Below are 26,082 nucleotides of genomic sequence, written 5' to 3' on the forward strand. Positions count from 1 at the left end.
GGCCCAGCAGGCGAGGCCAGAGGTCAGGCAGGAGGGAGGTGGGCAGGGCTGAGCCAGGGCCTGGGGAGGGGCACCTGTGTGCCCAGGGAGGGGCAGGTGGGGCGGGTGGAGCCCCCGTCTTACTGACCTGCCTTGGCAGTGAGTAGGGGAAAGAGCAAGGGTGCGCCTGGGTGGCCTTCTGGTGCCATCTCTCCTGCGGCGGCCCGCCAGGACGGTGAGATGGGTGCCAGGCAGTGGACCGTCCCCCCCAGACTCCCTGCAGTTCCCAGGCCCCTTGCTCTCAGGCGCCCTCTGGGGCCCTTGCTGGGATCTGAACCAGATCAGGTGGACTTCAGCTGCTTAAACTCCAGGAAGAACTTCTGGGGGGATAAGAGTGGGGAGACCCTTGTAGACGCGGCGCCACAGCTCCGTCCTGGCCCTCCGAGCCCAGCCTGTAAGCTGCATGCTCCAGGAGGCACCCTGTGGTCCTGGGAGCTCCTTGGCCGCCGGGTCTCTTGGAGGAGGGGGTGAGCCCTCCTCAGCCCCGCGGCTTGCAGGGCGGTACAGGGCCTTCCTGGGCCCCTGTCTGCCTGGAAGTCAGTAGGCGGGAGGCCACCTGGACGCCCCTACCTGCTGCTTGACACTGGCAAGCCCTGGGCCCTCCCGTGTCTCCATCTGCTTTTGGGCAGAACCCCAATACCAGAGGCTTGGGGGGAGAGTGGGGGAGGGGGCGGAAGCGGGCGGTGCGCCTGGCCTCCATTTCCCCCACCCCGTCGGGCCGGGCGGGCAGCCCACTTCTGTTCACGTGGAGCTGTGTTTCCCTGGGGACCGGTGGCCTGCCCCCGGCCCCGCCCCCGGCCCTCCTGGCCTCGGCGCGCTGGGGGAGGGGTGGACGCTGGGCCGCCTCCTGGACCCCTGCCCCTGGCCCTGCCTTCCCAGACGGGCGGCCTCGGTCCACTCTGGCGCCGGGACGGGAGGCAGCAGCTGCCCTTGGAGGAGGTGGGTACCGGGGCTGCCAGCCGAGGTCTGGGCAGGGCCAGGGAGCGCTAAATGTGCCCCCAGCCAGGAGGAGAAACTCTGATTGGTCAAGGTGACCCGGGTCTGACCCCAGGCACGGTGGCCGCCCAGAAGAACAGAGGGCCCCAGGGCTCCCGGGCGGTAGCGCTCCGAGGGCCGCAGAAATCAGGGGGTTTCCTGGGCCTAAGGGGGAGGCAGGCCAGAAGGGAGGGGAGTGAGGGTGCTGAGCCTGGGGGGCCGGGAAGGAGGTGCAGTCTGTGATGCTTCGGGGACCCGGCCCCAGCGCGGCCCCTTTCCGAAGCCCCCAGGCTGTTTCTACTTGCAGCCTCAACCAAGCCCTGGTCCTGAAGCTGCCCTTCTCCCCGCAGGTCCCGGAGGCAGCTCCCGCTGGATGGCAGCGCCAGCATCTCTGAGAGCCGCAGGGGGCCCAGCGCCCCAGGGGGCACCCTAGGCCTCCCACAGCTGCCACTCAGCGTGCCCTCCCGCCTGCAGGCCCCGCGCCATGGGCGGCTGCTTCTCCAAGCCCAAGCCAGGTACCTCTTCCCTTCTCGCCTCCCTCTGTCCCTCCCCCTCTGCCTCCGAAGTAGGTCAGACCCGGAGGCCGCCGAATGCTAACGCCGTGGGCAGGGGGGGCGGCTGGAGCCCTCTTTATCTGGGGCTCTGGGTGCTGGCGGTGGGAACAATGGCGGTGCCTTTCTCAGGGAGGGGAGGGGAGGCTTCCTCCTGCTGCTGGGGGCATGCGCGGGGGTGGGGTTTGTCCCCCTCAGGGCTGAGGAAGGGGGCCCTGGGGAGACCCCAGCCACCATGTGACCCATGGCGTTCGAGCAATCTCTCTGAGCCTCACCCACATCCCCCCAAAAAATAAGCCTGAGCTCTCAAGGCCACTCAGAGGTGGAGCGGACAGGTCCAGCCCTGCCGTCTCTTCTGACCACTGTGTGACCTCGGGCTGCCTCCTAGGCCTCTCTGGACACACTCCCCATTGGCGGAGGACATCCCCACCCTGCCTGGCCCAAGCACTTCCGCCCCCTGCCCGCTCACCCAGCTGCCCTTACCTGATAGCCGGCAGCTCCACGACCTGGAAGCCCGCGAGCCTTTTCTCCTGTCCCTGGGCCTGAGGAGGAACCTGGGGGCAAGGGGGTGCCAGGCCAGGCAGAGGGACCCCTGCATCTGGCCCCCTGCTCCCGAGCTGCGGAAACCCAGCCCTTGGGCAAAAGACGTAACTGTCTTGACCGTGACTCCCGCCCGTCGGCAGTGGGCCCCAGGGTGCTGGCTGGCCCTGGAGCAGCCTCCTGTAGGGCTGCCGGGCTGGCTGGATGCCCTGGCACAGGGGCCCTCCTGCCGCTCTCAGAGCCCCGACCCCAGGACCCCCGGGACAGTGCTGTTGAGCTCAAATCCGGTGCCTGCTCCAGACTGTGTGGCCTCGGGCAGGCGACGTCGCCTCTCTGAGCCTCTGTGTTCTCACCATGAGACAGGCCTCATAACTGTGCCCCCGCGCCCACTGCTGCACTTGGCACAGGGCCCGGCACCCGGGAGACCCTCGCAGGATGCTACTCTTTCCTCTCTGGGGGGCTGGGCTCCCTGTGGGCTGTGGCGGGGGGGGGGGCAGGAACTCAGGGCCCCGGGGCCCACTCGGGGCAGGTCTGGGGTTTCAGCGCATGGGAATGAGAGCCTTCCAGCCAGGAGAGTTCTCTGGGGGTCCCCAGCCCACAGGGAGACCCAAAGGAGCACAGAGGCTTGGGCAAAGTCCTCCCTGTCCACCTCCAGGGCCCCTGTGGCTCAGAGCACGTCACAGCACGCCCCGGGCTCCAGGAGCCCGTGTTTCTCGGGAAGTGCTCCTAGCCTGTCCTTTCTAAACTCAGAACTTGGGAGAAGTGCAGGTCTCTTGCCATCTGGTCGCCTGCCTGTGTCCTTGCTGTTGGCACACTGGGCCTCATTGCTTTGCCCGGGCTTTCTCTGGCTGCAGCCAGCAGGGTCCGCCCTTCGTTGCGGTGTGCGGGCTTCTCAGCGTGGCGGCTTCTCGTTGCAGAGCACAGGCTCTCGGTGGGAGGGCTTCAGTAGTTTGGGTTCACAGGCTCGGCAGCTGTGGTGCGGGGCTCAGTTGCTCCACAGCATGTGGAGTCTTCCCAGACCAGGGATCAAACCCATAATCCCCGGCATCGGCAGGCAGATTCTTACCCACTGTACCACCAGGGAAGCCCCTGGTCACCTTCCTTTCATTAGGGCACGACTGCTACTTAAAGGCTTTCCCTCTTTGCCGTGGCCACCAGGAGGCTCAAAGCTGAGCAAATAAACACTGCCAAGCAGCTTCACCTATTGGGCATCTGCTCTGAGTTGCATGGATTATTTCCTTCAGCTGCACTGCCCCCAAGGGGGTGAGCTCTGCTCTTCCCATTTTACAGTGAGGGCGTCCGCTGACAGGGGCTAAGGGTCCCGCGTGGCTCCTGCCGCAGCGCCCTCCCTAGGCTGCATCATGGAGCGTCTTCTGTTGGAGGACACAGGATGAAGGCAGCTGGGCTTGGCTGTTCTCTGGGCCCCTGCCAGGCTGCTCCTGTGAGCTCTGGTCTGCGGCTCACGTAACTGGTGTCAGCTGAGTCCACGGTATTTTTCTTTTTAATTCTTCTGAAAACATTCTATCGCTGTTACATCGAGTGTGGAAAATGAAGGCAAAAGCCCAGCCCACCCAGAGGCCCCCACCTGATGCAACAGCTTCGGTGTGATGTGTGGGCGGGCCCTTCCTGCCCCTGGACTCAGGGAACTGCGTTCAGCCCTGCCTGCACCTTGGCTGGGGCGGGCGGGGGGCGCTGGATGGAGGGATGAGGGGCCGGGCAGGGCTGGGGGCTTAGGGCAGCGTGGGGGCGGGCAGCCAGTGCAGGTGACCCCCAGGCTGTGTCTAGTAGGACCAGCAGGGCTGAGCTGTGCCAGGAATGCACAAGGGCCCAGGCCAAGGGGACCGCCGCCTGGGCTAAGGCCCCGAGGAGCCACCTGGGCTCTTTGTTTCTGGAGGTCAGGTCTGGGGGGAGGGGCCTGCGGGCTCAGGGGCCCAGGGTTGGGGCAGGGGGCACCCATGCTGTGCCAGGGCTCAGCGCCCTGTGCTTAGCCCTGCTCCCTGCAGCCGCGGGCCAGGAGGCTGGATTATCGCTGCTGAAAATTCTGTTTATTGTTCCCTTCTAATTAGAAAAATACCCGAGGCTCATAGTGGGGAATTTGGAAAATGTGGAGAAGTATAAAGAAAGTGATAATCTCGCTAAGTGCCTGCCCAAGTCGGCCCCACGGGAGGGGGGTACGCCTGTGTCCTCCGCACACACAGCCTGGGTGGGGTCCACCCTCAAGGCCCCCTGCACTCAGCACCTGGCAAATAATGAGGGGTTCTCCAGCTGGCCAGAGCAGCTATCTCCAGTTGAAATTACATAGCATATACACTTTTTTCTTTTAATTTTGAAAAAGTTTCAAACCTCTGCAGACCTCCGTTACCCAGATTCACTCAGGGACCGTGACCCGGGCTGTGTCCTCAGGCCGCCCCCATCCTCCATGGTGGCCGCGCCCTCGGCGTCAGCAGGGTTCCAGCCCCAAATTCTCACCCGCACGTGGGTTCCTGGAGAAGGGGCCGCATCTGGGGCGAATGCGCGCTGCTGGTGCCCCTGGCTCATTTTGTTAGTGAGGAAAAAAATGCATGAGACATCACGTTGAGCTTGCCCAGGGCCCCCCCAGTACCTCCGCTCTGCCCCCCACTGGAGGGGTAGGTGAGGGGTGGGCTGGGCTGGAGGCTCACACGCACCCCGCCTGCCCACAGTGGAGCTCAAGATCGAGGTGGTGCTGCCCGAGAAGGACCGGGGCAAGGAGGAGCTGTCCACCGGCAGCAGGGGCAGCCCCCGGGCCTACCAGGGCAACGGCGCCGCCCGCCACTTCCACGCGGACGAGCGCCTTCCCACCGCCCACCCCTACCCCGGCGCCCAGGACTGCGTGGAGGCCGCTGTCTGCCACGTCAAGGACCTGGAGAATGGCCAGTGGGTGCTGGGCCTGGGAGGGCGTGGGAGGCGGGGGTGGGGCACTGCCTCGGAGGCTGCTGCTGGTCTGGGGCTGGGGGCTGCTCCCTAGCCTCTGAGGGCAGCCGCCCCCGTAGGATGCGGGAGGTGGAGCTGGGCTGGGGCAAGGTGCTGCTGGTGAAGGACAACGGGGAGCTTCACGCCCTGGGCCACAAGTGTCCGCATTACGGCGCGCCCCTGGTGAAAGGTGAGGTGTGGGTGCCCACGGGGGCCCCATCTGCTGGTGGGGGGCTCCGGGGCCGTGGGCACGGGACCGGGGTGCCCTTGGAGCCCGGCCTCTGTGGTGGCCCAGCCCTGCCCCCTCCAGGAGTGCTGTCCCGTGGCCGGGTCCGCTGCCCCTGGCACGGCGCCTGCTTCAACGTCAGCACCGGGGACCTGGAGGACTTCCCGGGCCTGGACAGTCTGCACAAGTTCCAGGTGGGGCCTGGCGTGCAGTGGGGTGAGCCCGGGGGGGGGGCAGGGGCCGGAGCACCCCAAAGCCCGGGCCTGAGCTCCACAGCCCTTGTAGGTGAAGATCGAGAAAGAGAAGGTGTACATCCGGGCCAGCAAGCAGGTGAGGGTGTGGGGGCTGGGGGACTCAGGCAGAGAGAAAGGCCACGGGAGGGCCTCTGGGTCCCTGGGGTGGGAGGGAGCCTGGCAGGCCGGCCAAGGGCTTCCCCGGTGGGGAAGAGGCACCACTGGGGCAGGAGAGCCTGGCCCGCTGGGTGGGCACAGGGGGGATGGCGGTGACCCCCGCTCCCAGCTGCCCCCAGCTTGCCGGCCGCCCCCAGGCCTTGCAGCTGCAGCGAAGGACCAAGGTGATGGCCACGTGCATCTCGCCAAGCGCCGGCTACAGCGGCAGCACCAACGTGCTGATCGTGGGCGCAGGTTGGTGGTCGGTCCTCTGGGGCAGGGTGGGTTGGGGACGGGGCTCCTGACACCTGTCCCCCGCCGTCCCCTCCGCTCAGGGGCAGCCGGTCTGGTGTGCGCGGAGACGCTGAGGCAGGAGGGCTTCTCAGACCGGATCGTGCTGTGCACGCTGGACCGCCACCTTCCCTACGACCGGCCCAAGCTCAGCAAGGTGGGCGGGGCGCGAATGGGGCTGGGCGGGGCGTGAATGACGCTGGGCGGGGCCAGACCCTCGCCCCTCTGCCCACAGTTAGGGCCCCTGGGACCCTGCTCGCTGCCCCCCGGGGGTCCGGTCGGCTGCCCTCTCCGCTTGTGCCAGGCCCGTCTGTGGTGCCCAGGAGGTCTGGTCGGCAGAGTTCCGCCCTGGAGCCTCTGTGTGGCCCGGGCTGCCCCGCACGCACGAGGCCTCGGTTCTCAGTTGCCAAGGGGACGGTGGCCGCCTGGCCCCGTCTCAAGCCGGCGTCCCCGGCAGTCTCTGGACGCACAGCCGGAGCAGCTGGCCCTGAGGCCCAAGGAGTTCTTCCGAGCCCACGGCATCGAGGTGCTCACCGAGGCCCAGGTGCGGACGAGGCGGAGGAGCAGGCTTGGGAGGGCTTCCTGGGCGCCGGAGGGCGGGCGTGAGGCCCCTGGAGGTGTGGGTGTGTTCCGCACCCCTCTGCCCAGGGGCCCAGGCACCCAGGGATGCCCCAGGCCTGAGGCGATCATAGTACACACAGGGCCGGCCCCAGGGTAGCGGGGTGGGGCCAGGGGCTTCAGGAGGGCTTTGAGGAGGAGGTGGGGCTGAAGCGTGAGAGGGCCACTCTGGTGCGGGGAGGAAGGTTCAGCGGGTGGTGGAGCTGCCCAGAGGGCCTGGCGGGCACGGGGCACGGTGGAGGACCTGGAGGCCACGCTCTACCCCGCGGGGGTCTCAGGTGGTCACGGTGGACGTCAGGAACAAGAAGGCTGTGTTCAAGGATGGCTTCAAGCTGGAGTACAGCAAGCTACTGCTGGCGCCTGGGAGCAGGTGGGAGGGACCCCGCGCCCCCCGCCAGGCAGGGGGAGGACTCGGGGCGGGGGCTGAGGGGGAGCTGGGAGCCGCCCCTCTCCCCAATTCTGGCCCGTCTCAGCCCCAAGACCCTAAGCTGCAAAGGCAAAGACGTGGAGAACGTGTTCACCATCCGGACACCGGAGGACGCCAACCGCGTGGTGAGGCTGGCCCGGGGCCGCAACGCCGTGGTCGTGGGGGCCGGCTTCCTGGGTGAGCAGCCGGGGGAGCCCGGGGCGGCGCTGGCAGGGGCGGTGCAGGGTGCCAGCCCGCCGCACCGGCCCCGCCCCGCCCCGCCCCAGGGATGGAGGTGGCCGCCTACCTGACTGAGAAGGCCCACTCGGTGTCCGTGGTGGAGGTGGAGGAGACACCCTTCAGGAGGTTCCTGGGGGAGCGCGTCGGCCACGCCCTCATGAAGGTGAGCCCCGGGGGACCCACCGCGCCGGCCCCGCCTACCCTGTACCTCCCGTTCAGCTCTCACCCCTGCGCCCCCCGCCCCACCCCCACTGGCAGATGTTTGAGAACAACCGCGTCAAGTTCTACATGCAGACTGAGGTGTCGGAGCTGCGGGCCCAGGAGGGCAAGGTGGGCCCTCCTCCACTGCCCCCATCCCGGCCCCTCTGCCCCTCTCCTGTGCCCTGGAGCTGCTCACCCGCCCCGCCACTCTCCGCAGCTGAAGGAGGTCGTGCTGAAGAGCAGCAAGGTGGTGCGGGCCGACGTCTGCGTGGTGGGCATCGGTGAGTAGGGGGCAGGCGGCCACAGGGAGCAGGGTCACCCCCTCTTGCTCGACACTGACCTTGGGCCAGTCCCTTCCCCTTGCCCAGCCTGTCTGACCATGCCCACCGGTCAGGGCTCTTGGGGAGTTGGTGCTTGGCCTGGGCTGGCACAGGGCATGCTTCTGGTGACCCCTGCCCAGTAACCGCGTGGACACAGGTGAGGCTCTAGCTGGCCCCTGCTCCAGCTGAGGTGCCAGTTGGGGGAGGAGGTAACACGGGCTGGGGGAAGGTGCGGATGCCCACCCCCACCAGGGGCTTCATGGAGACCTTCTCGGAGGTGGTACCTGAGGCCTGATGGGAGACACCAGGGTCTCTGGGGGTCCACGCAGAGGGGACGGGCTGTGAAGGCGTGGACACAGTGGCCCTGTCCCACCAGGCGCGGTGCCTGCCACGGGCTTCCTGAGGCAGAGCGGCATCAGTCTGGACTCCCGCGGCTTCATCCCCGTCAACAAGGTGGGGCCGCTGGGGCAGGTGGGCAAGCTGCTGGTGGGATGGCGGAGGACCCGCGTGGGGTGCCTGTCCCACCCATGAGCCCCGCACTCCCCCCACAGATGATGCAGACCAACATCCCCGGCGTGTTTGCAGCTGGCGACGCTGTTACCTTCCCTCTGGCCTGGAGGAACAACCGCAAAGTGAACATTCCCCACTGGCAGATGGCTCACGCCCAGGGTACCGCCAGCCCGGAGGCAGCAGGGGGCGGGAGGCCGTCCCCAGGTCCCAGCCTCTCCCCAGGCCTGCCCCTCAGTTGCTGCCCTTGGGTCCTGCTCCTGGGGTCTGCCATTCAAGGCTCTGTAGTGGCCTGTCCAGCCAGCCTCACACAGGCGACGGAGCTGGCTCGCTGCCACCTCCTTCTCTAGACGCCTCCAGCATCCTCTGGGCGCCCAGTCCTGCCGCCACAGTGTCCCGCCCACTGCCCCTGCCCCAGCCTCTCCTTTCCCGTTGTCCTCAAACATTACGTTCCTCAGAAGTCCTCGCCAACCCGTGCAGTCACCTGGGGGGACGGTTAGTAGGACCCAGTCCAGCTCCCCACTGCATCCCCTCTGGGCCACCCGACAGACTCTGTGAACCTGGCTGCCGCCTGCAGGCCCCTGGGAGGTGGCCGTCTGGGCCTGGAAACCCACCTCCCCCTCCCCTTGGGCGGTCACTGCACACACATGGTCCAGGCCCCTCAGCTGCAGGTACAGCCAGTTAGCTTCTCAGAGGCCAGACGCCCTGCACCCTCTTCCGTTCCTTTCACCCTCATGTCATCTGAGCCTGAAGCCCCTCTCCTGGTGCCAACCTCTGTTCAGGTCCAAGGTCTGCAGTTGGTGCTAGGTTTGAAGGAACACAAACTGCTCATATCAGTTCAGTTCAGTCACTCAGTCATGTCCAACTCTTTGCGACCCCATGGACTGCAGCACACCAGGCCTCCCTGTCCATCACCAACTCCTGGAGCTTGCTCAAACTCATGTCCATCAAGTCGGTGATGCCATCCAACCATCTCATCTGTCATCCCCTTCTCCTCCCGCCTTCAATCTTTCCCATCATCAGGATCTTTTCAAATGAGTCAGTTCTTCCCACCTGGTGGCCAAAGTGTTGGAGCTTCAGCTTTAACATCAGTCCTTCCCATGAATATTCAGGACTGATTTCCTTTTGGATGGACTGGTTGGATCTCCTGGCAGTCCAAGGGACTCTCAAGAGTCTTCTCCAACTCCACAGTTCCAAGCTTTTGAACTGCTCATATAATTAACGTTTAACCGGGAGGGTCCAGGGGACGGTCACAGACATCCAGCTGCAGACGGGACCCCTCAGTCAAACGGGGGAGCCACGCCCCCTTTCTGTCTCAGGCCCTGAATCAGCCTGTCGTCCTTGCTTCCCTGGACACTGTTGCCCCATTGTCCTGCCTCCCTCCTCAGACCTGACCTGTCTGGTGAGGGGTCTGAGTCACACCTGATGTGGTGGCCCCAGGAAGCCGGCCCCTTCCGGATACAGTCCAGGCACTGGACGTCAATGGCCAGCTTTGGGCCCCGCGTGACCTCTGCACCCATCACTGGCAAGCAGGGGTGGGCACTCACCGTCCCTGCCCCACATATCAGGGGTCCCCGGAGAGCGAGGGGGAGCGGGCAGGCAGTAGAGGGGTGGCAAGGCCTCGGGGCGGAGCGCTCACGACCGCGGAACCCACAGGGCGCGTGGCGGCCCAGAACATGCTGGCGCAGGAGGCGGAGATCAGCACGGTGCCATACCTGTGGACCGCCATGTTCGGCAAGAGCCTGCGCTACGCAGGTACCAAGGGGCCTCGGTGAGGGCAGGGCCCAGGTGTGGCGGAGTGCGGGGGCGGGGCTAGAGCGTCCGGGGGCGGGGCCATGAGCATCCAGGGGCGGGGCCATGAGCATCAGGGGGTGGTGCTAGGAACATCTAGGGGCGGGGTGAGGAGTATCCTGGGGCGGGGCCAGGAGCAACCTAGGGGCGGGGCCAGGCGCGCACCGGGGGCGGGGCTAGGAGCATCCCGGGGGCGGGTCCAGGAGCATCCGGGGGCGGGACTAGGAGCATCCAGGGGCGGGGCCATGAGCATCCAGGGGCGGGGCCATGAGCATCAGGGGGTGGTGCTAGGAACATCTACGGGCGGGGTGAGGAGTATCCTGGGGCGGGGCCAGGAGCAACCTAGGGGCGGGGCCAGGCGCGCACCGGGGGCGGGGCCAGGCGCGCACCGGGGGCGGGGCTAGGAGCATCCCGGGGGCGGGACCACGGCGGCTGCAGGTGGAAGCCAGGAGCTCGCTGGCGGCGGGACCAGGACCCCCCTTACAGGTCTGCCGGGGGCATCGTGGGAAGGGCGCTGCACGCGGACCTGGTGAAGCCACGTCCCCTCCGCCCGTCCTGCAGGTTACGGAGAAGGCTTCGACGACGTCATTATCCAAGGGGATCTGGACGAGCTCAAGTTCGTGGCTTTTTACACCAAGTGAGAGCCACGGGGGTGCGGGGGGCACTTGGCCGGGAGAAGCGCTCCTCCAAGGGGGGCCAGCTAGGCGGGGGACCGGCCAGGAGAGGGGCACAGAGGTGGGGCACAGCCGCCCCGCGGGAGGCGGACACTTAATCTGAGGTCAGCTCTTGGAGATGGGGGTTGACGGCCTACTTTTACACCGAGGACAGTGACACAGGTAGAGGGCGGGGTCCCAGGACAGGTGTCGGCCTTCAACCCCACTGGGCAGGAGCCTCACGGGATCCCACGGGACCAGAAGCTGTGCTGGGCCAAGGGGGTGCCAGGTGGTCAGAGCATTCCCTTGGTTCCGAGCGGGAGCCTCCCTGGGCCCAGCTGCATCCGGGTCTCCAAGGACAGGGGCTGCTGCTGGCAGTCCTTAGGCTCGGCCACCTCTCCCTGCAGGGGCGACGAGGTGATCTCTGTGGCCAGCATGAACTACGATCCTATCGTGTCTAAGGTGGCTGAGGTTCTGGCCTCCGGCCGCACCATCCGGAAGCGGGAAGTGGAGTGAGCGTGGGTGCTGGAGGCCCCGGGGAGGGGGTAGATGTCCCGGAGGCCTTGGTTCAAGCTGCCCCCACAGCCTCCCGGGGCTCTCCCTGTCCCCCCATCAACCAGCTTGAAGCTCCCAGGGCTACGGTGTCACGTGGGACAAGGGTTGTGGTTTGGGAGCGGGCTGCTTGTTTGTGCTTTTGTGGGTAGAAGGGAAGAAGGCCGTGTCCAGGGCGGGGCCAGTGCTACAGGGAAGGGTCAAGACCCACTGCCAGGGCAGTCACAGGGCCCTGGACACCCCACTGCCTAGAACACAGCCATGGAAAAATGTGATTCGCATTGCTCCTGGGGAGGCCCTGGCAGAGTCCTGGGGTGGTTGTTTGGGGTCTGAGGGACACCAGGCAGCAGCCATTACTGCTGTAACTTCATCCTAGCATGGCACCACTGGGACTCATCCTGTGGGCTCAGCTGACCTGCAGAGACCCCCCACACCCCAGGCCCACCCTGCTGCCCAGGGCCGAGGAAAGCCTCGAGGCCACGGGATAGGGGGGCTCACGCTGGAAACGGGGAACCAAGGGAGGGGGCAGGAATGACACGCTTTTCCCTGGCCTTCTCTGTCTCTCCCTCTTGCCTTCGAGAAGGCTGTTTGTGCTGCACAGCAAGTACGTGCGCCCTCTCCTTCCTCTGAGCCTTTCCCACCTCAGCCCGGAGCCTGCGCCTGGTGGTCTCCCCCTCTGCCCAAGGGCACTGCCCCACCGGGCACCAGGGCCGCACACAGCTTCCTGCTGCCTTCAGGGGCCCGCTGCTCCTGGTGCCCAGGGGGAGCCTGCTGCCCTCTGCCCTCACACCTCCTCTCGTTCCTACAGGACCGGTGACATGTCCTGGCTCACAGGGAAAGGCTCCTGAGTTTGCACAAGGCACGGGCTCGCTGGGGCGCCAGGGTCAGAGGCTGAGCCCCAGGGGGCAAGTGCCAAACTACAGTTCCCAGGACTCCCCGGGCAGACCCTAAGCGCCCTCAGTGCTTGCGTTCGGCTGCCTGGCTCACCCCCCGACACCCCACCCCGCTACTCCGCCCCAGAGAGGCCTCGGTGGCCTCCAGGAAATGCTCACCACCCAAGGCCTGCGGTGCTGAGGACTGCTGGCAATGGTTGCGGGGGGCGGGCTTGCCTCTTCCTCTACTTACTGGGACTGGTCCCCTGTGGTACCCTGCAACGTACTAGACATTATCTTAACATTAAAACGCACACGTTTGCAGATCTGTGTGACTTCCACTATACCTGGGCAAACTCTCACGAGGGAGAAAGCAGATCACGGGGGACACAGGCACGACCAGAGACCACCGAAGTGTCACACTGAGGAAGTTTGGTCTGGGAGCGCCCCGAGGAGGAAGCAGCTGATTCTGCACCCCCCGGGGATTAGGGACGCTCCCCACCCCCCCCGCCCCCCGCAGATCAAAGTCCTGGCTCTGGATTTTGAAGGAGGGGCACTGCAGGTAGAGGCGACAGCACGTGTGCCAAGGGTTTGAGACAGGAGGTGCGTCTTCAGAGGGCAAAGGCAGCTCGCGCTTGGCAGTTCCGCGGCGCTGACCACATTAGGGCCGAGGACTGGGTCTCGTGGCAACCTAAGGTTCCTGAATGTCCCATTTCGCAGATGAAGCAGCTGAGGCTCTGCCTAGAGTAGGACCGAGAACCCAGAGCCTCCGCGCCACGCTGCCTCGCAACGAGAAGGAAGGCCAAGGGGAGCGGAGATGAAGAGGGCCGGGCCGGGGACCCAGCAGGAATGGGACTGCTGCGGGGACCACGGGGGCCGCTGCGAGCCCGGAACCCTTCCGTTCGGGATTCCGGGCGCGGCGGACAATCGCGACGGAGCCACGCGCACAGGGCATGCCGGGAGCCGCGCCGGGGACATGCGGGCCGGGCGGGGCAGCTGCCGGGTCCACGCACTCTGGAGCGGGGGCTGAGTGGGTACGGCGCGCCGCGGAAAACATTTCTGGGAAGACCACCATGAGCTCGCCCCGCAGGCCAGCAGGTAGAGTCCATCCGAGACTCGCCCAAGAGTGAGGACGGCGCCGGCCGGAAGTGCGCGGCTGAACCCGGAGGTGCGCGGCGGAACTCGGAAGTGCTCGCCGGAGGCCGGCGCAGTGCTCGCCGGGAAATGTAGTTCCGCGGGGGCGGCTCGGGGCGGCGGCCGCGCGTCCCGCAGCCCCGGGGTCCCATCGGCCGAGGACTCGGCATGGCGGGGCCGGGCGGCTCGGGCGGCCCGATCGGGGCCGGGGCGCTGGCCGGCGGCGCGCGGTCCAAGGTGGCCCCGAGCGTGGACTTTGACCACAGCTGCTCGGACAGCGTCGAGTACCTGACGCTCAATTTCGGGCCCTTTGAGACCGTGCATCGTTGGCGACGCCTCCCGCCCTGCGACGAGTTCGTGGGGGCCCGGTACGGCGGGGCGGGGGGTCCCGGGGACGGGGGTGTCCTAGCGGGTCTCTGGCGCGGCACAGGGGCGAGGCCGGGTTGCGCTGTCCCGGGGCCCGACGCGGTAGTATTTGGGGGGCTGGGGGGTTGGTGATCAGGGTTAGGGGAAGGGGCTTCCGGGGGGATCCCCGAGCACAGTGCCCGGGGCTGCGGACTACGGTCACGTTGTGTTTGTGGGCGTGGAGCTGGAGCCCCGGGGCTCCGCAGTGGGGTGGGAGAGTCAGGGGTCTCCACGCTCGGAGCCCTTTGGGGGTGCTGCTGGAGCTTGGGAGTCTCCCCCGATCTTGGGGAGGAGGGTTGTTATCCGTGCCGAGTCTGGCTGGCGGGTGCCCCCAGGAGGGTCCTGGCCTGACGGCCGCCTGCCCCCCTCTCTCCAGGCGCAGCAAGCACACGGTGGTGGCCTACAAAGATGCCATCTATGTGTTTGGTGGAGACAACGGGTGAGTCTGGGTTTCAAGGGAGGAGTGGGGTGGTGGGGACTTGGTCTCTGCAGCTCCACTGACACTCTTCCAGGTGTTAGCTAAGCCCTGGGCCCGGGCTGCCGAATCCGTGAGGCTCCCTCAGCTGTGGGGAGCACACACTCAGGTCAGGGAACCGGCTCTGTCTTTCCGCATGAGTGGACTCAGCCTTGAAGGAGACACGTCTGCCCTGGCCGGTGCCTCGGCCAGGCGCTCCTCCTTCCCCGTGCCTCACGTGGGCGGCTGACAGGGTTGGGAGGACGCAGATTTCCTGCCTTCCCGCATCTCTCACTTGCTCAAGGGTTTCCCTATGTTTCGCTGCACGTGCCTGGCAAACAGCCTTTCCCGGTGGCCCATCTCCACCCCACGACAGTTCCTGGTTCAGTGGTGGCTGGTTCCTTCCGTGAAGCAGCTGCAGCTGCCAAGGTGGCCCTTGGTCTTTGCGGCCGCGTCCTGCTGCTGGCCTGGTTCCTCCAGGAGCTGCATCTCCCCGGAGGCACCGAGCTGTCTTAGCAAGGGCGGGGCCCCACCAAGCGCAGCACAGCAGGCCCGGAAGGCTTATTGTGCACCAGGAGAGGGGTGTGAAGTTTGCTCAGCCTCCCTGGAGAGAAGTGAGCCAGGCCAACGAGGAAGAGTCTGGAGCAGAGGGATCAGTGTGGCAGAACTGTGCTGCCTGGAGTCTGCTGGGCTTCCCTGCCGCATCCACCCCAGATGTACACAGGAGAGGCCAGGGATGGCCCCTCGGGGCTCTGGAGGGCTGGGAGCCAGCTGAGTGTGAGGCTGAAGTTGGGTTCCTGGACACACGGGGCTCGGTTGAGGTCAGCTTGGTGGCTTTGAGAAGGTGGCTTCAACCCTCCACTGCCCCCGGATCTCCTCTGTCGAAGGCGGTGAGCCTCCGCCTTGCTTTTGAAAGGTGCTCCTGAGGGTCAGTGAGCCCCGGGCTGTCAGGGCCCAGGACACAGGTGTCCCTGTGGGGCAGGGGAGCTGTGGGCACAGACCGATCCTGCCCTTGAGCTGTCCGCCCCTCTCCGCCACAGACCGGCCTGTAGCTCAGGCAGGCCTGGCCTCTGACGGGCTGCGGCCGCGGTCCCACAGGATCCCTCCGTGGGGCCTACACACTGGGGAGAAGGGTCTCCTAGGCATGACCCCTGGCTTCCAGCCTCTCTGCCCATGTGCAGCCATCTGGAGCACGTTCCTTCTCGGCTCATAACCCCGCATGGCCCCCTCTCTTTGGGGCAAGGCGCACGCCTTCCTGGCAGTGTGTGAGACCCGGCACACCTGTGCCCACAGCTCCCCTGCTCTTGCCTGTGCGGCACTGGACACCCTGCCTCGCTGTGTCTTGATGGCACGTGAGGACCCTCCCACTGCCTCCCTGCTTCCCACCCTCCCTCCCCTTCCTCTAAATCTCCTGGGATTGAGGCCTCCCCCACCACCCCTCAGACCAACTGGACTAGCTGGTGGCCTCCCCTCCACTTCTGCGCCTCTTACGGGCTCCACTGGTCCTCAGAGCACCCAGATGTTTGCCATCTGTCTCCTCGGCCAAGGCTGGAGCTCTGGCCCAGGGCTGACGATTCAATACATGTGTGTCATTTCCGGGAATGAACTGAGGAAGAGGCATCCATCCCCAGGGGTTTACTGCAGCCTGAAGGAGACCTCCTGAGCCAGAAAAGGCCTAGTGGCCAGCGCAGGGCTGGGGGTGATGAGTCCCCCGCCCTGTGCCCGGGACACAGCCTTTGAGTGACAGCTGTGTAGCCGGAAGCAGAAACATTTTCTCTGCAACGAGACACTAAGAGAAGGATTTGTCTCGTTCGAGTTGTAACTTTGTAAACAGGCAGAGGTGGCTCCTCCGGCTCAGAGGGGTGTGCAGGGAGAGGGAGGGGCCCCGGTCTGCTCTGCTTCTCCGCCCGTGGGTCGTGGCCTCAGGCCCTGTGGTCGCCCAGGCTGCTTCGTGGAGAGGGAGCGGGGGCACAGGCCTGGCCCATGGGCAGGGGTGCTGGGCTCTCCTTGGGTGGAACCCCTTCTTGCTCTCACTATGAGGGCTGGGGGGTAACGTGGGGCGTTGTTAGGTGGCCTGTGGATCTGCTTTGTGCTTTCTTGTATCTTGAATGTGGTTATTACCTTGGCTCTGCGATAAAGAGGCGACAGGAAGAGAAAGAAGGCAAGAGGCCTCCCTGACCCTCTGCGGCCTGGGAGCGGGAGTGGGGTGGCTGGGGAGGCGCAAGGTGCCTGGAACCAGGCAGGCTGGCCCCGCCTCCATGGCGGCCCCGGGTCCCGCATCCACGGGGAGCTCCCTTTGGGGTCCCGTCTCTGGGCCCTTGAGCATCAGCTGGTCGCCCTGGCCGAGCCTCTCAATCAGCTGCCCCAGCCCTGGCTCAGTGTCCATCCCCCGGTCCCCGCTGTCTTTCAGGAAGACGATGCTCAACGACCTCCTGCGTTTCGACGTGAAGGACTGCTCCTGGTGCAGGTGGGCGCCCCGGCCAGACACGGAGCACCCCTGTCCGGGTCCCGTGCAGGCAGAGCTAGAGATGCTTCGAGCAGTTGATGACCGCACCCAGCCCTCTCTTAGTGACCCCTGGCCGCCTTCTCTCTTCTTTCTACGTCCTGACTTTCTTTTCTGGGCTATGGCTGAGATTGGTTTTTCCGAATCCTGTGATTTTAAGGGATCTGTTTGATCCAGTTGTGGGTCCTTAGACTCTGCTTCAGGAGAGCTGTTCCACCACCAGGTCCATCTCCCAGGCCAGGGGCTGCTGTGGGAGCCGACTGGGGGGCCGTGAGCTGACGGGTCCTTCCAGGATGGTCTCTGCCACTACAGGGGCCGACCAGCAGCTGCCCCCCACCCTCCCTTCCCCTGGGCCCATCCCATTCCAGGAGGCCCTGCACGGGCAGTGGGCAGCCTGCAGGTCCTGGGTCCTTCGCCTGCTGTGTGGTCTTGGGCCAGACACCTGCCCTCTCTGAGCTCTGGATGTTTGTCCCCTTCTGCTCCAGTCCAGCCCCGGTGGGGGCAGCTGCCAGCTGAGGGGAGGAAAAGGTCCCGGGGCTAGGAAGCGTTGGGCTTCCTCCTGAGCTGTGCCCGCTGCCAGCCTCTGCAGCAGCTCTGGGCCCTGCCTTCCGCGGGGGCAGGGGTGTCTCACCACCCCCACCTTTGACAGAGGAGGATGTCTGGGCCCGGGAGTTGCAGCGGCACCCTGCCCAGACCCCCGGGTGGCGCTGGGGTCACTTCAGTTTGTGTGATGTTTCTCTCACGCTTGATTGTAACCTGTGTCCAAGAGTTACGGATGAACTGGAAAATCACTCTCAAGACTTTGAATTCATGGTTAAAAATTGCTTCGGTTAAAAGTCTGAAAAGGAGCAGCCCCAGGAAAGCAATATAAATGGGTATATAATTCCGTGAATAAGTCCCATGGACACCTGCAGCCTGGGGCCACAGCAGGGGATGGTTCCAGAGTGGCCAGGATGCCAACTCGTGATCCCACTCTGCTCAGTCCAGTCTGACTCTTGGCATAGGCTGCGTGCCAGGCTTCCCTGTCCTCAACTGTCTCCTGATGCGGTTTTGTGCTACATCACTTCAGTCGTGTCCGACTCTCTGTGACCCCGTGGACTGTAGCAGCCAGGCTCCTCTGTCCATGGGATTCTCCAGGCAAGAAGACTGGAGTGGGTTGCCATCTCCTCCTCCAGGGCATCTTCCCGACCCCAGGATCGAACCTGGGTTTCCTGCAGCTGGCTCCTGGGCCTCATTGCAGGCGGATACTTTACCGCTGAGCCACCAAGGAAGCCCACTGTCTCTTGGAGTTTGCTCAGATTCGTGTTCACTGAGTTGGGCATAGAGAAGTTACAGAAAATTCCCAGAGGCGTAATTGTGGGGAAGGCGGGGAGGTGCACACCCCGGCTGTGGACGGCGGTCTCTGGCAGAGGGGCTACATGTTAGGTCTAGTGCTTGCTTGTTTTTTCCTCAGTTGGCATTTTTTAAGGCTTCTATCAGAAGAAGGTAGAGGGCAGTTTGGGGGTGATGGGGCTGCCCGCACTGACACCTGATGCCCCTTCCCCCACCCAGGGCCTTCACCACTGGGACCCCTCCGGCCCCCCGCTACCACCACTCTGCCGTGGTCTACGGGAGCAGCATGTTCGTCTTTGGTGAGAGGCGCCTCCCATCGAGCCTCGGCCCCGGGCTGTGCTGGGCCAGCCTCTCTGTGCCCCGTCCTCCAGCGCATGTGCTGGGTCGGGGGCCTCTCGGGGGCCCCTCCCCCGACCGTCCTGATCTCCAGGGGGGCACCGTCTGCCTCTGTGGCCCGGCTGCTGTCCCCAGAGCCTTGAGCAGGAGCTGATGGGCTGCAGGGGTCCTGGGGGACATGCTGACCGAGGGCAGATCCCGCCCCCGCCCCCTGGGTTTGCAGATTAAACTGACACCTTGGCCTTTGAGGGCTCCTTGCTCTCTTTACAGGGGGCTACACTGGTGACATTTATTCCAACTCAAACCTGAAGAACAAAAACGACCTCTTTGAATACAAGTTTGCAACTGGCCAGTGGACAGAGTGGAAAATTGAAGGACGGTGAGACTGCTGAGACCTTGGGGTTGTACGGGCTGCCATGCTGGGTCTTGGGGGGTGGCCGGCCTGGACTGGCCTCTGTGGGGTTACAGATGAAGGGGCCTTCCAGGACGGCCCAGGGGTTAAGACTCCGCCTTCCAAGGCAGGGGGTGTGGGTTCGAACCCTGGTCAGGGAGCTACGATCCCACTTGCCTCGGCCAAAGGACGGAAGCACAAAACGGAAGCAGTGTTGTGATAAATCCAGCGAAGACTTTAAAAGCTAGATGAGGAGCCCGCAGCCTGAGAGAGGGCACACAGCGGCCCGAGCTGGGAGTCCGCGTCACCTGCCAGCCGGCCCCGTTTTTGCGTCCCTGGCTCTTAGCTCCCGTGGATCCCTCCAGAGGGTAGAGGACCCAGTGTTCTGCGGATGGCGCTTCTCTGACCCTGCTTCACAGGCACCCCCTCGATACCAGGCGGGGGCTTGGAGGGGGCTCTGTGCCCTTGGACGTGTGACTCCTCGTCCAGTGCCCTGGCCTCGCGGGCTCAGACTCTGCCAGTCCCTTATTCCCAGCAGCCCGGGTCAGCGGGTGTGGGCATGGCCGCCCCAGGGCGGTGGGGCTCACAGGGCTGGGACCTGGGCTGTGTGGGGCTGTGCAGCTCACCTCTGCCCAGGGTGCCCCCAGCCCTGCCCTCCACTCGCCCCAGGCTGCCAGTCGCCCGCTCGGCCCACGGTGCCACGGTGTATAGCGACAAGCTGTGGATCTTCGCGGGCTACGACGGCAACGCCAGGTAGGCCGCGGCCCGGAGACGCACGGGGGACAGAGCGGCCCTCCTGCCCCGGGGAGGGGGTGGGAGCTGGGTTTCTCAGGAGGGTGGGTGTGTGGATGGGGCTTGGGGAAAGCTGCTGAGTGGAGGCCCCCCACCAGACCCCCACCAGGGACAGGTGCCAGCTCCCCTGAAACTCCTGGGATGACTGAAGGCGTGGTGGGCCCCCCACGTCTGGGCTGCTGGTCAAGCATGTTCAGGACCGTAGCTGGTGTCCTCGGAGCTCAGAGCGGGGGAAGCAGGCGCCTTCCTGTTGTGGAACGTTGACATTGCTGTGTTCTGATTGCAAAAACACCGAGGACCCCAGCCAGTTCCAGAAGCCCCGAGTGCCACAGGCTTCATGGTGGCCCCAGGAGTGTTGGGGCAGCCCCCAGCCAAAGCCCCCACCCCCAGACCACTCTGTAGTCCCCGGTCAGATTCCCTCCTGGGCCTTCTGTCCCAGCCAGGCCCAGGCCCACCCTGACCACCAGCCCAGCTGCGGGGTCCCGCCCCCTCTGTCCTGATGCAGGTTGAACGACATGTGGACCATCGGCCTCCAGGACCGGGAGCTCACGTGCTGGGAGGAGGTGAGGGGCATGGGGCAGGAGGCGGCCACGCCGAGCCTGCGGCTTCCGTAGCTGGGGACAGTGCGTCCTTCCTTGGGCACAATGGGGGCGACCGCTGCTGGGGTCCGGGGTGGTCTGTCCGCCCGCTGCCCTGCTGCCCCTGTCGTGAGGGCTTCACCCCAACTGTTGACCCTGGGCCCATTCACGTGGGGGCTTTAAGCTGTTGCTCAGATGTGGACTGTGACTCCTCGGGGTGAGCGTAGCCGCAGCTCAGTGGCCCGGGCCGGGTGCAGGGCTGAGCGGCCTCCGCACCACGCAGGTGGCCCAGAGCGGCGAGATCCCGCCCTCCTGCTGCAACTTCCCCGCAGCCGTGTGCAGGGACAGGATGTTCGTCTTCTCGGGCCAGAGTGGGGCCAAGATAACCAACAACCTCTTCCAGTTCGAGTTCAAGGACCAGACGTGAGTGCCCTGTGGGTGGAGCCCCCGTCAGCGCTCCACACCCGCGCCAGGGGCTGCCCTGTGGGCCGCACACGCAGCCGGCCACCTTGGCGCAGGGCCCTGCGCAGCCTGGATGGGCTCCTCTGGGTCCCAGCGTGAGGACAGCTGCCCCTAGCCCTCCCCTGCTGCCTGCTCTGTGGGGGATTGAGGCTGAGGCGGACCCCGCGGTGGTCCCAAGGGGCCAGATGGGGCTGGCGCCAGGGTGGACTGGGGCGGGGGCTCAGAGCCCAGGCGGAGCCGCCGCTCCATGGGTGGTCACACGCAGGGTGAACCCGCCTCGCAGGTGGACACGCATCCCCACCGAGCACCTGCTCCGGGGCTCCCCGCCGCCCCCGCAGCGGCGCTACGGACACACCATGGTGGCCTTTGACCGCCACCTCTATGTGTTCGGGGGCGCTGCTGACAACACCCTCCCCAACGAGCTGCACTGCTACGACGTGGACTTCCAGACCTGGGAGGTCATCCAGCCCAGCTCGGATAGCGAGGTGAGCGCGGCTGGCCCACCGGAGGCTGAGGCCAGAGCCGGGAGCTCCAGGCGGCCAGCAGGAGCGAGGCTGGGATGCCCAGGGCCGTCGGCCCCGGACACCGCCGGCCCAGCCCTCTGCCCTCCACTGAGCACCTGCGGGTAACACGCGGCAGCGCTGTGCATGCGCCGTGCCGAGCACGTTCCCGGGATGTGCGCATGAACGAGGCCTGGATCCCGTCTCCGCCATGCCGGAGGAGCCCCCAGTTTTCCGGCCCCTCCTACACCCACGCTGTGGCCCCAGCACCCAGCATCTGCATGCTGGGTGGGGCCAGCAGCGGCCTTCCGCCGCCGGCCCAGCCCTTGCTGAGGGCCTCTGCTCGCACCTATCACCCCCAGGTAGGCGGGGCCGAGATGCCAGAGCGAACGTCTGCTTCTGAGGAGGTGCCCGCTCCTGGCTCCGAGGAGCGGGCCGGCTGCAAGAAGTCCCGGGACGTGTTTGGCCTGGACTTCGGCAGCACCACCTCCAGGCAGCCCTCCCTGCCTGCCTCAGAGGTGAGGCCCGGCACCCTCGTGGTTCCCCCACCCCCCACTCACGCCCTGGAGCCGGTGGTGTGGTCAGGAGGCAGAGGCTCGGGGATCACCCAGCAAGTGAGGGGAGGCCCGGAGCCCACGCCCCCTGGCCGGGCCGCAGGAGTGCAGCACGTGGCGCCTGGCACCGCCTCGCGGGGCACAAGGCCTACCCTTCCCTTCTGCGCACACAGGCCCCACCTCCCCCCACACGTGGTTTTTCTGGGGAGGGGGGCGTCTGGTCTCCTGTCCTGTGATCCCCTGCTCTTCCAGGCCACGGGTGCCGTCCTCGTTTACAGCCTGGCCGGCGCGGGGCCTCAGGCAGCCCCGCCGCCGGACACCCCCCGGCCTTCCCCTCCCTTACGCTGACTGACCCCTTTCCACGCAGCTGCCCAGCGGAAGACTCTTCCACGCGGCCGCCGTCATCTCAGACGCCATGTACATCTTCGGGGGCACAGTGGACAACAACATCCGAAGCGGGGAGATGTACAGGTTCCAGGTGGGTGGCCTGCCGCGGAGAGCCCGGACGCCGAGGCCGGGGTGGGGGCGGGCGCTCGTGGGCCGGGACGGCGGGCTGCGCCGTGCCGGCCAGCAGCGGGGTCTCTGCTCGCAGTTCTCCTGCTACCCCAAGTGCACGCTGCACGAAGACTACGGGCGGCTGTGGGAGAGCCGCCAGTTCTGCGACGTGGAGTTCGTGCTGGGCGAGGTGGGTGCCCCCACCCTGCCCGTGCCCGCCAGCGGCCCCTGCCCCGGGCCCTCGCCCCCCACCGAGCCCTGCCTCTCCCCGCAGAAGGAGGAGCGCGTGCAGGGCCACGTGGCCATCGTCACGGCGCGCAGCCGCTGGCTCCGCAGGAAGATCGCGCAGGCGCGGGTGAGGCCGCGCGCGCCCCGCGGCACCCCTGCCCCGGCCCGCCTGCCGCTTCCGTGGCGCCCTGAGCCCTCTTCCTCTGCCTACAGAAACTGGAGGAGGAGGCGGCCCCGGCGCCCAGGGAGGGCCCCGCGGCTGCTGCAGGAGCGGCCCGGCCGGCCCTGCTGCGCGTGGCCATCCGCGAAGCGGAGGCGCGGCCGTTCGAGGTTCTCATGCAGTTCCTCTACACCGACAAGATCCAGTACCCGCGGAAAGGTCGGCGCGCCGCGGCGGGGCGGGCCCCGGTGGGTGGGCCCCAGGTGGGCAGGCGGGGCGGCCTCTGGCTCCCAGGCCCAGTTCCCCCGCGCGGCCCAAGGCTCACGGGGGCTCTGGGGGCGCAGGTCACGTGGAGGACGTGCTGCTCATCATGGACGTGTACAAGCTCGCGCTGGGCTTCCAGCTCTGCCGCCTGGAGCAGCTGTGTCGCCAGTACATCGAGGCCTCGGTGGACCTGCAGAACGTGCTGGTCGTGTGCGAGAGCGCCGCCCGGCTGCAGCTGGGCCAGCTCAAGGTACCGCCAGGGTCCCCCGACGGCCCCCGCCCCCGCCCCTCCCGCTGCGGCCCGGCCCGGGGGTCCTGACCGGGGCCCACCGCCTGTGTGCAGGAGCACTGCCTGAACTTCGTGGTGAAGGAGTCGCACTTCAACCAGGTGATCATGATGAAGGAATTCGAGCGCCTCTCCTCCCCTCTGATCGTGGAGATTGTGCGGCGGAAGCAGCAGCCGCCGCCCCGCGCCCCCTCCGACCAGCCGGTGGACATCGGTAGGGAGCCCGCCTCTTCTGAGGGCAGAGGGCACCTTGGGCACAGGGTCCAACCGCGGGCGACTCATGCTCGGGCAAGGCGGAGCCCCGCCAGGTGGGCTGGGCGCCAGGGCTGCACCTCCGGGGGCGTTCCTCGGGGCACATGGGCCCTTGCTGGCAGCTGCTGCCCTGACTGGGGCGCCAGGCCTGGGGGTCTATCTTTAGTGGGTCAGCTTTTCTTCCAGGTGCGCCCAGGTCTGGGGCCTGATGAGGGGTGGGCGCGGCCCTCAGATGCTCGGTGCCTCCCTCTCCTGTCCCCACCGAGCCGGGAAGGGACCTTAGGCTCCTTCACCCTCTGGCCCCGGCTCCAGGTGACACAGCACAGGGGCGGGGCGGGCTCCGGGGGCCAAGTCAGAGAGGAGGCCGGGCTGCGGGTGGGGGTGGAGCCCCAAGGGCCAAAGCAGGGGGAGGGGCTTGTTGGGGGGAGCGCGGCCACGTGCCAGATGCCCAGGGGGCGGGTATCAAGCCCTAAGTCAGGAGCAGCCCTCTAGCAGGCTCCCTCCACGCCCCCAGGCACGTCTCTGATCCAGGACATGAAGGCATACTTGGAGGGCGCGGGCGCGGAGTTCTGCGACATCACCCTCCTGCTGGACGGGCACCCGCGGCCAGCCCACAAGGCCATCCTGGCCGCCCGCTCCAGGTGGGTGGGGTGTGGCGCGTGGGCTCGGGTCGGGCGCTGGCTGCCTTGCTGAGGCTGCCTGCCGCCCGCAGCTACTTCGAGGCCATGTTCCGGTCCTTCATGCCCGAGGACGGCCAGGTGAACATCTCCATTGGGGAGATGGTGCCCAGCAGGCAGGCCTTCGAGTCCATGCTGCGCTACATCTACTATGGTGAGGTCAACATGCCGCCCGAGGACTCCCTGCATCCTAGCCTCAGGGCTTCCGGCCACGCCCGGCAGCCTTGGACCCCGCCAGCCAGGGGCTGGGCGGTTTCCCAAGGATTCCTGGTGGCCCCGTCTCCCCTGAGCTCTCTGGAGCAGTCGGTCCAGCTCAGAGGGGTCTGCAGCCAGGAGGGATGGGGGGCTTCGAGGACACGTGGCTCCCAGCCATGTCTGCTCCGTGCTGGTCGGTGCAGGGGAGGGCGAGGATGGGTCTGCAGGTGCGTGGGGGACTTTCCTTGGGAGAGGAGCCTCAGGTGTTCTTTGGATCCTGAATGGGGCCCTGGACCCCCAAGTGGTTCAGAGCCCAGGCAGAGGGCAGGTCTGCCCTGCCTGGATGGGAGCCCCGCGTCCTGGTGGTGGGCAGGCCCCTCCTGTCCTGAGGCGGGGCAGCCCAGGCTCAGGGTGGAGGGGAGGCAGGCTCGCTTGGCCGGCGGCTCCTTAACCAGCCCCCAGCTACCTGTTCTCGGCGCCCTACTACTACGGCTTCTACAACAACCGGCTGCAGGCCTACTGCAAGCAGAACCTGGAGATGAACGTGACGGTGCAGAACGTGCTACAGGTGCGGCCCTGGCCCTCCGCGTCCGGGCGGGGGTGGGGCGGGCGGCTGGGGCAGCGCCTCAGGGAGCCCGCTGTTGCAGATCCTGGAGGCGGCGGACAAGACGCAGGCCCTGGACATGAAGCGGCACTGCCTGCACATCATCGTGCACCAGTTCACCAAGGTCAGGGCTCCGCCCTACCTGCAGGGCGCACTCCCGTCGGTAGCCAGGCCCGGGTGGGGTGCAGGGGGCTGGAGGCTGGCCCCCTGAAGCAGTGGGCGCTGGGGGTAACCAGACGGAGAGGTCCACCCGCTGGCCGCTCCCCGCCCCCCAGAAGACCGCGGTTGCCTGGCCCGGGGCAGAAGGGAGAACCTGGTTCTATCCTCTGGCCTCTGGTTCCCTCCACAGGTTTCCAAGCTGCCCACGCTGCGCTCGCTGAGCCAGCAGCTGCTGCTGGACATCATCGATTCGCTGGCCTCCCACATCTCAGACAAGCAGTGTGCAGAGCTGGGAGCCGACATATGAGGGCCCAAGTGATGCTGCCCTGCCCGCTGCAGACCGTGCCGGTCACACTTGGGCCTGCAGCTTAGGGGTCCAGTGTCCAGAGCCTCCCGAAGGGAGCTGAGTGGACACGGGGGTGTCCCAAACCCCCCATCTCATTGCTGAGGATACACGTCCCCCAGGAAACGGACAGTGAAGCAGGTCTCTGGCTTGCAGCCTCTCCCAGGGTGGGATGCCAGGCCTCAATGGTGAGGACTCCACAGGAGGAAGGGCCTGGCCAGGGCCCAGAGGGGCAAGGAGCCTGTCAGGGAACTGGCTTTGGGTCCCCTACCGTCTTGCAGGGACCCAGCATGGCTTGTGCCTCCTGCCAAGCCATGGGTCACGTTGCCAAGACGCCTTGATGTGGGCCGTACAGCAACCCCCAACCCTCATCAAGGTTGGTGTAAGGGTCCTGTCCTGCCACCCAGAGCTTGGGCAGGTGGAGTCCAACTCCGGATGAATTGTGAGGCGGGAAGGGCTCTGAGCTCAGCTCCCAGCCGGAGGGGTCAGCATCTCCGGACAGCCAGGCCCCCCGGCGCAGGTGCACGTCGGGGCCCTGGGTGTCCCGGAAGTCAGAGACGTGCCAGGTCCCCGCTTGTCCCCCTATTTATTGTCAATAGGCTTGCCTCCATTAAAGCCACAGCAACGCTACCTGCACCCACAGCTCGTCGCACAGTCCTCCCAAGGCCAGGCCAGGCCAGGCGGCCCGAGGGCTCAGGACACACCAGCCTCGCGTGGCTCTCTGTTCACTCACCACCCCACGGAGGGCTGCGGGGAGGAATGAAGGCCGGCCTCGGGCCTCTCCCGGTCCCTTGCTGGCTGCCTGACTCTTGGGCTGCCTGGAGGCTCCTGCCTGGGAAGGGCCGGGCCGCCCCATCCTCTGTCCTGCGGCCATCC

The 26,082-nt window shown here is 66.4% G+C and overlaps 2 protein-coding genes across 9 annotated transcripts; both read left to right on the forward strand.

The window, feature by feature from the left end:
• The first annotated feature begins 1,399 nt into the window (after positions 1–1,399).
• Positions 1,400–12,426, forward strand: AIFM3 (apoptosis inducing factor mitochondria associated 3). 6 transcript variants are annotated; one of them, XM_061385630.1, is made up of 19 exons: positions 1,403–1,529; positions 4,787–5,000; positions 5,117–5,226; positions 5,347–5,456; positions 5,548–5,592; positions 5,810–5,906; positions 5,987–6,099; positions 6,400–6,486; positions 6,839–6,930; positions 7,034–7,164; positions 7,254–7,369; positions 7,465–7,536; positions 7,625–7,688; positions 8,104–8,180; positions 8,279–8,396; positions 9,891–9,989; positions 10,587–10,662; positions 11,086–11,190; positions 12,039–12,426. In XM_061385630.1, the coding sequence occupies exons 1-19, from the start codon at positions 1,499–1,501 to the stop codon at positions 12,076–12,078; spliced, it is 1,797 nt and encodes a 598-aa protein (XP_061241614.1). In that variant the 5' UTR covers positions 1,403–1,498; the 3' UTR covers positions 12,079–12,426. The 6 variants fall into 6 exon arrangements, 4 of the variants coding, with proteins under 4 accessions (XP_061241615.1, XP_061241613.1, XP_061241614.1 ...); XR_009730506.1 differs by lacking the exon at positions 8,104–8,180 and adding an exon at positions 9,623–9,769 and having other exon boundaries at positions 1,401–1,529; positions 5,117–5,456; XM_061385628.1 differs by having other exon boundaries at positions 5,117–5,456.
• Positions 12,427–13,049: 623 nt separating this feature from the next.
• Positions 13,050–25,836, forward strand: LZTR1 (leucine zipper like post translational regulator 1). 3 transcript variants are annotated; one of them, XM_061385617.1, is made up of 21 exons: positions 13,050–13,290; positions 14,018–14,080; positions 16,506–16,562; positions 18,150–18,229; positions 18,537–18,645; positions 19,327–19,410; positions 19,955–20,012; positions 20,311–20,450; positions 20,773–20,974; positions 21,352–21,507; positions 21,911–22,021; positions 22,136–22,228; positions 22,313–22,393; positions 22,480–22,645; positions 22,771–22,940; positions 23,034–23,190; positions 23,743–23,869; positions 23,941–24,090; positions 24,563–24,668; positions 24,748–24,828; positions 25,054–25,836. In XM_061385617.1, the coding sequence occupies exons 3-21, from the start codon at positions 16,513–16,515 to the stop codon at positions 25,168–25,170; spliced, it is 2,238 nt and encodes a 745-aa protein (XP_061241601.1). In that variant the 5' UTR covers positions 13,050–13,290; positions 14,018–14,080; positions 16,506–16,512; the 3' UTR covers positions 25,171–25,836. The 3 variants fall into 3 exon arrangements, with proteins under 3 accessions (XP_061241601.1, XP_061241602.1, XP_061241600.1); XM_061385618.1 differs by having other exon boundaries at positions 13,050–13,270; XM_061385616.1 differs by lacking the exon at positions 13,050–13,290 and adding an exon at positions 13,336–13,604.
• Positions 25,837–26,082: the final 246 nt, after the last annotated feature.

Source organism: Bos javanicus, chromosome 17 (genome assembly GCF_032452875.1).
Source record: "Bos javanicus breed banteng chromosome 17, ARS-OSU_banteng_1.0, whole genome shotgun sequence".
NCBI classification, from domain to species: Eukaryota; Metazoa; Chordata; class Mammalia; order Artiodactyla; family Bovidae; genus Bos; species Bos javanicus.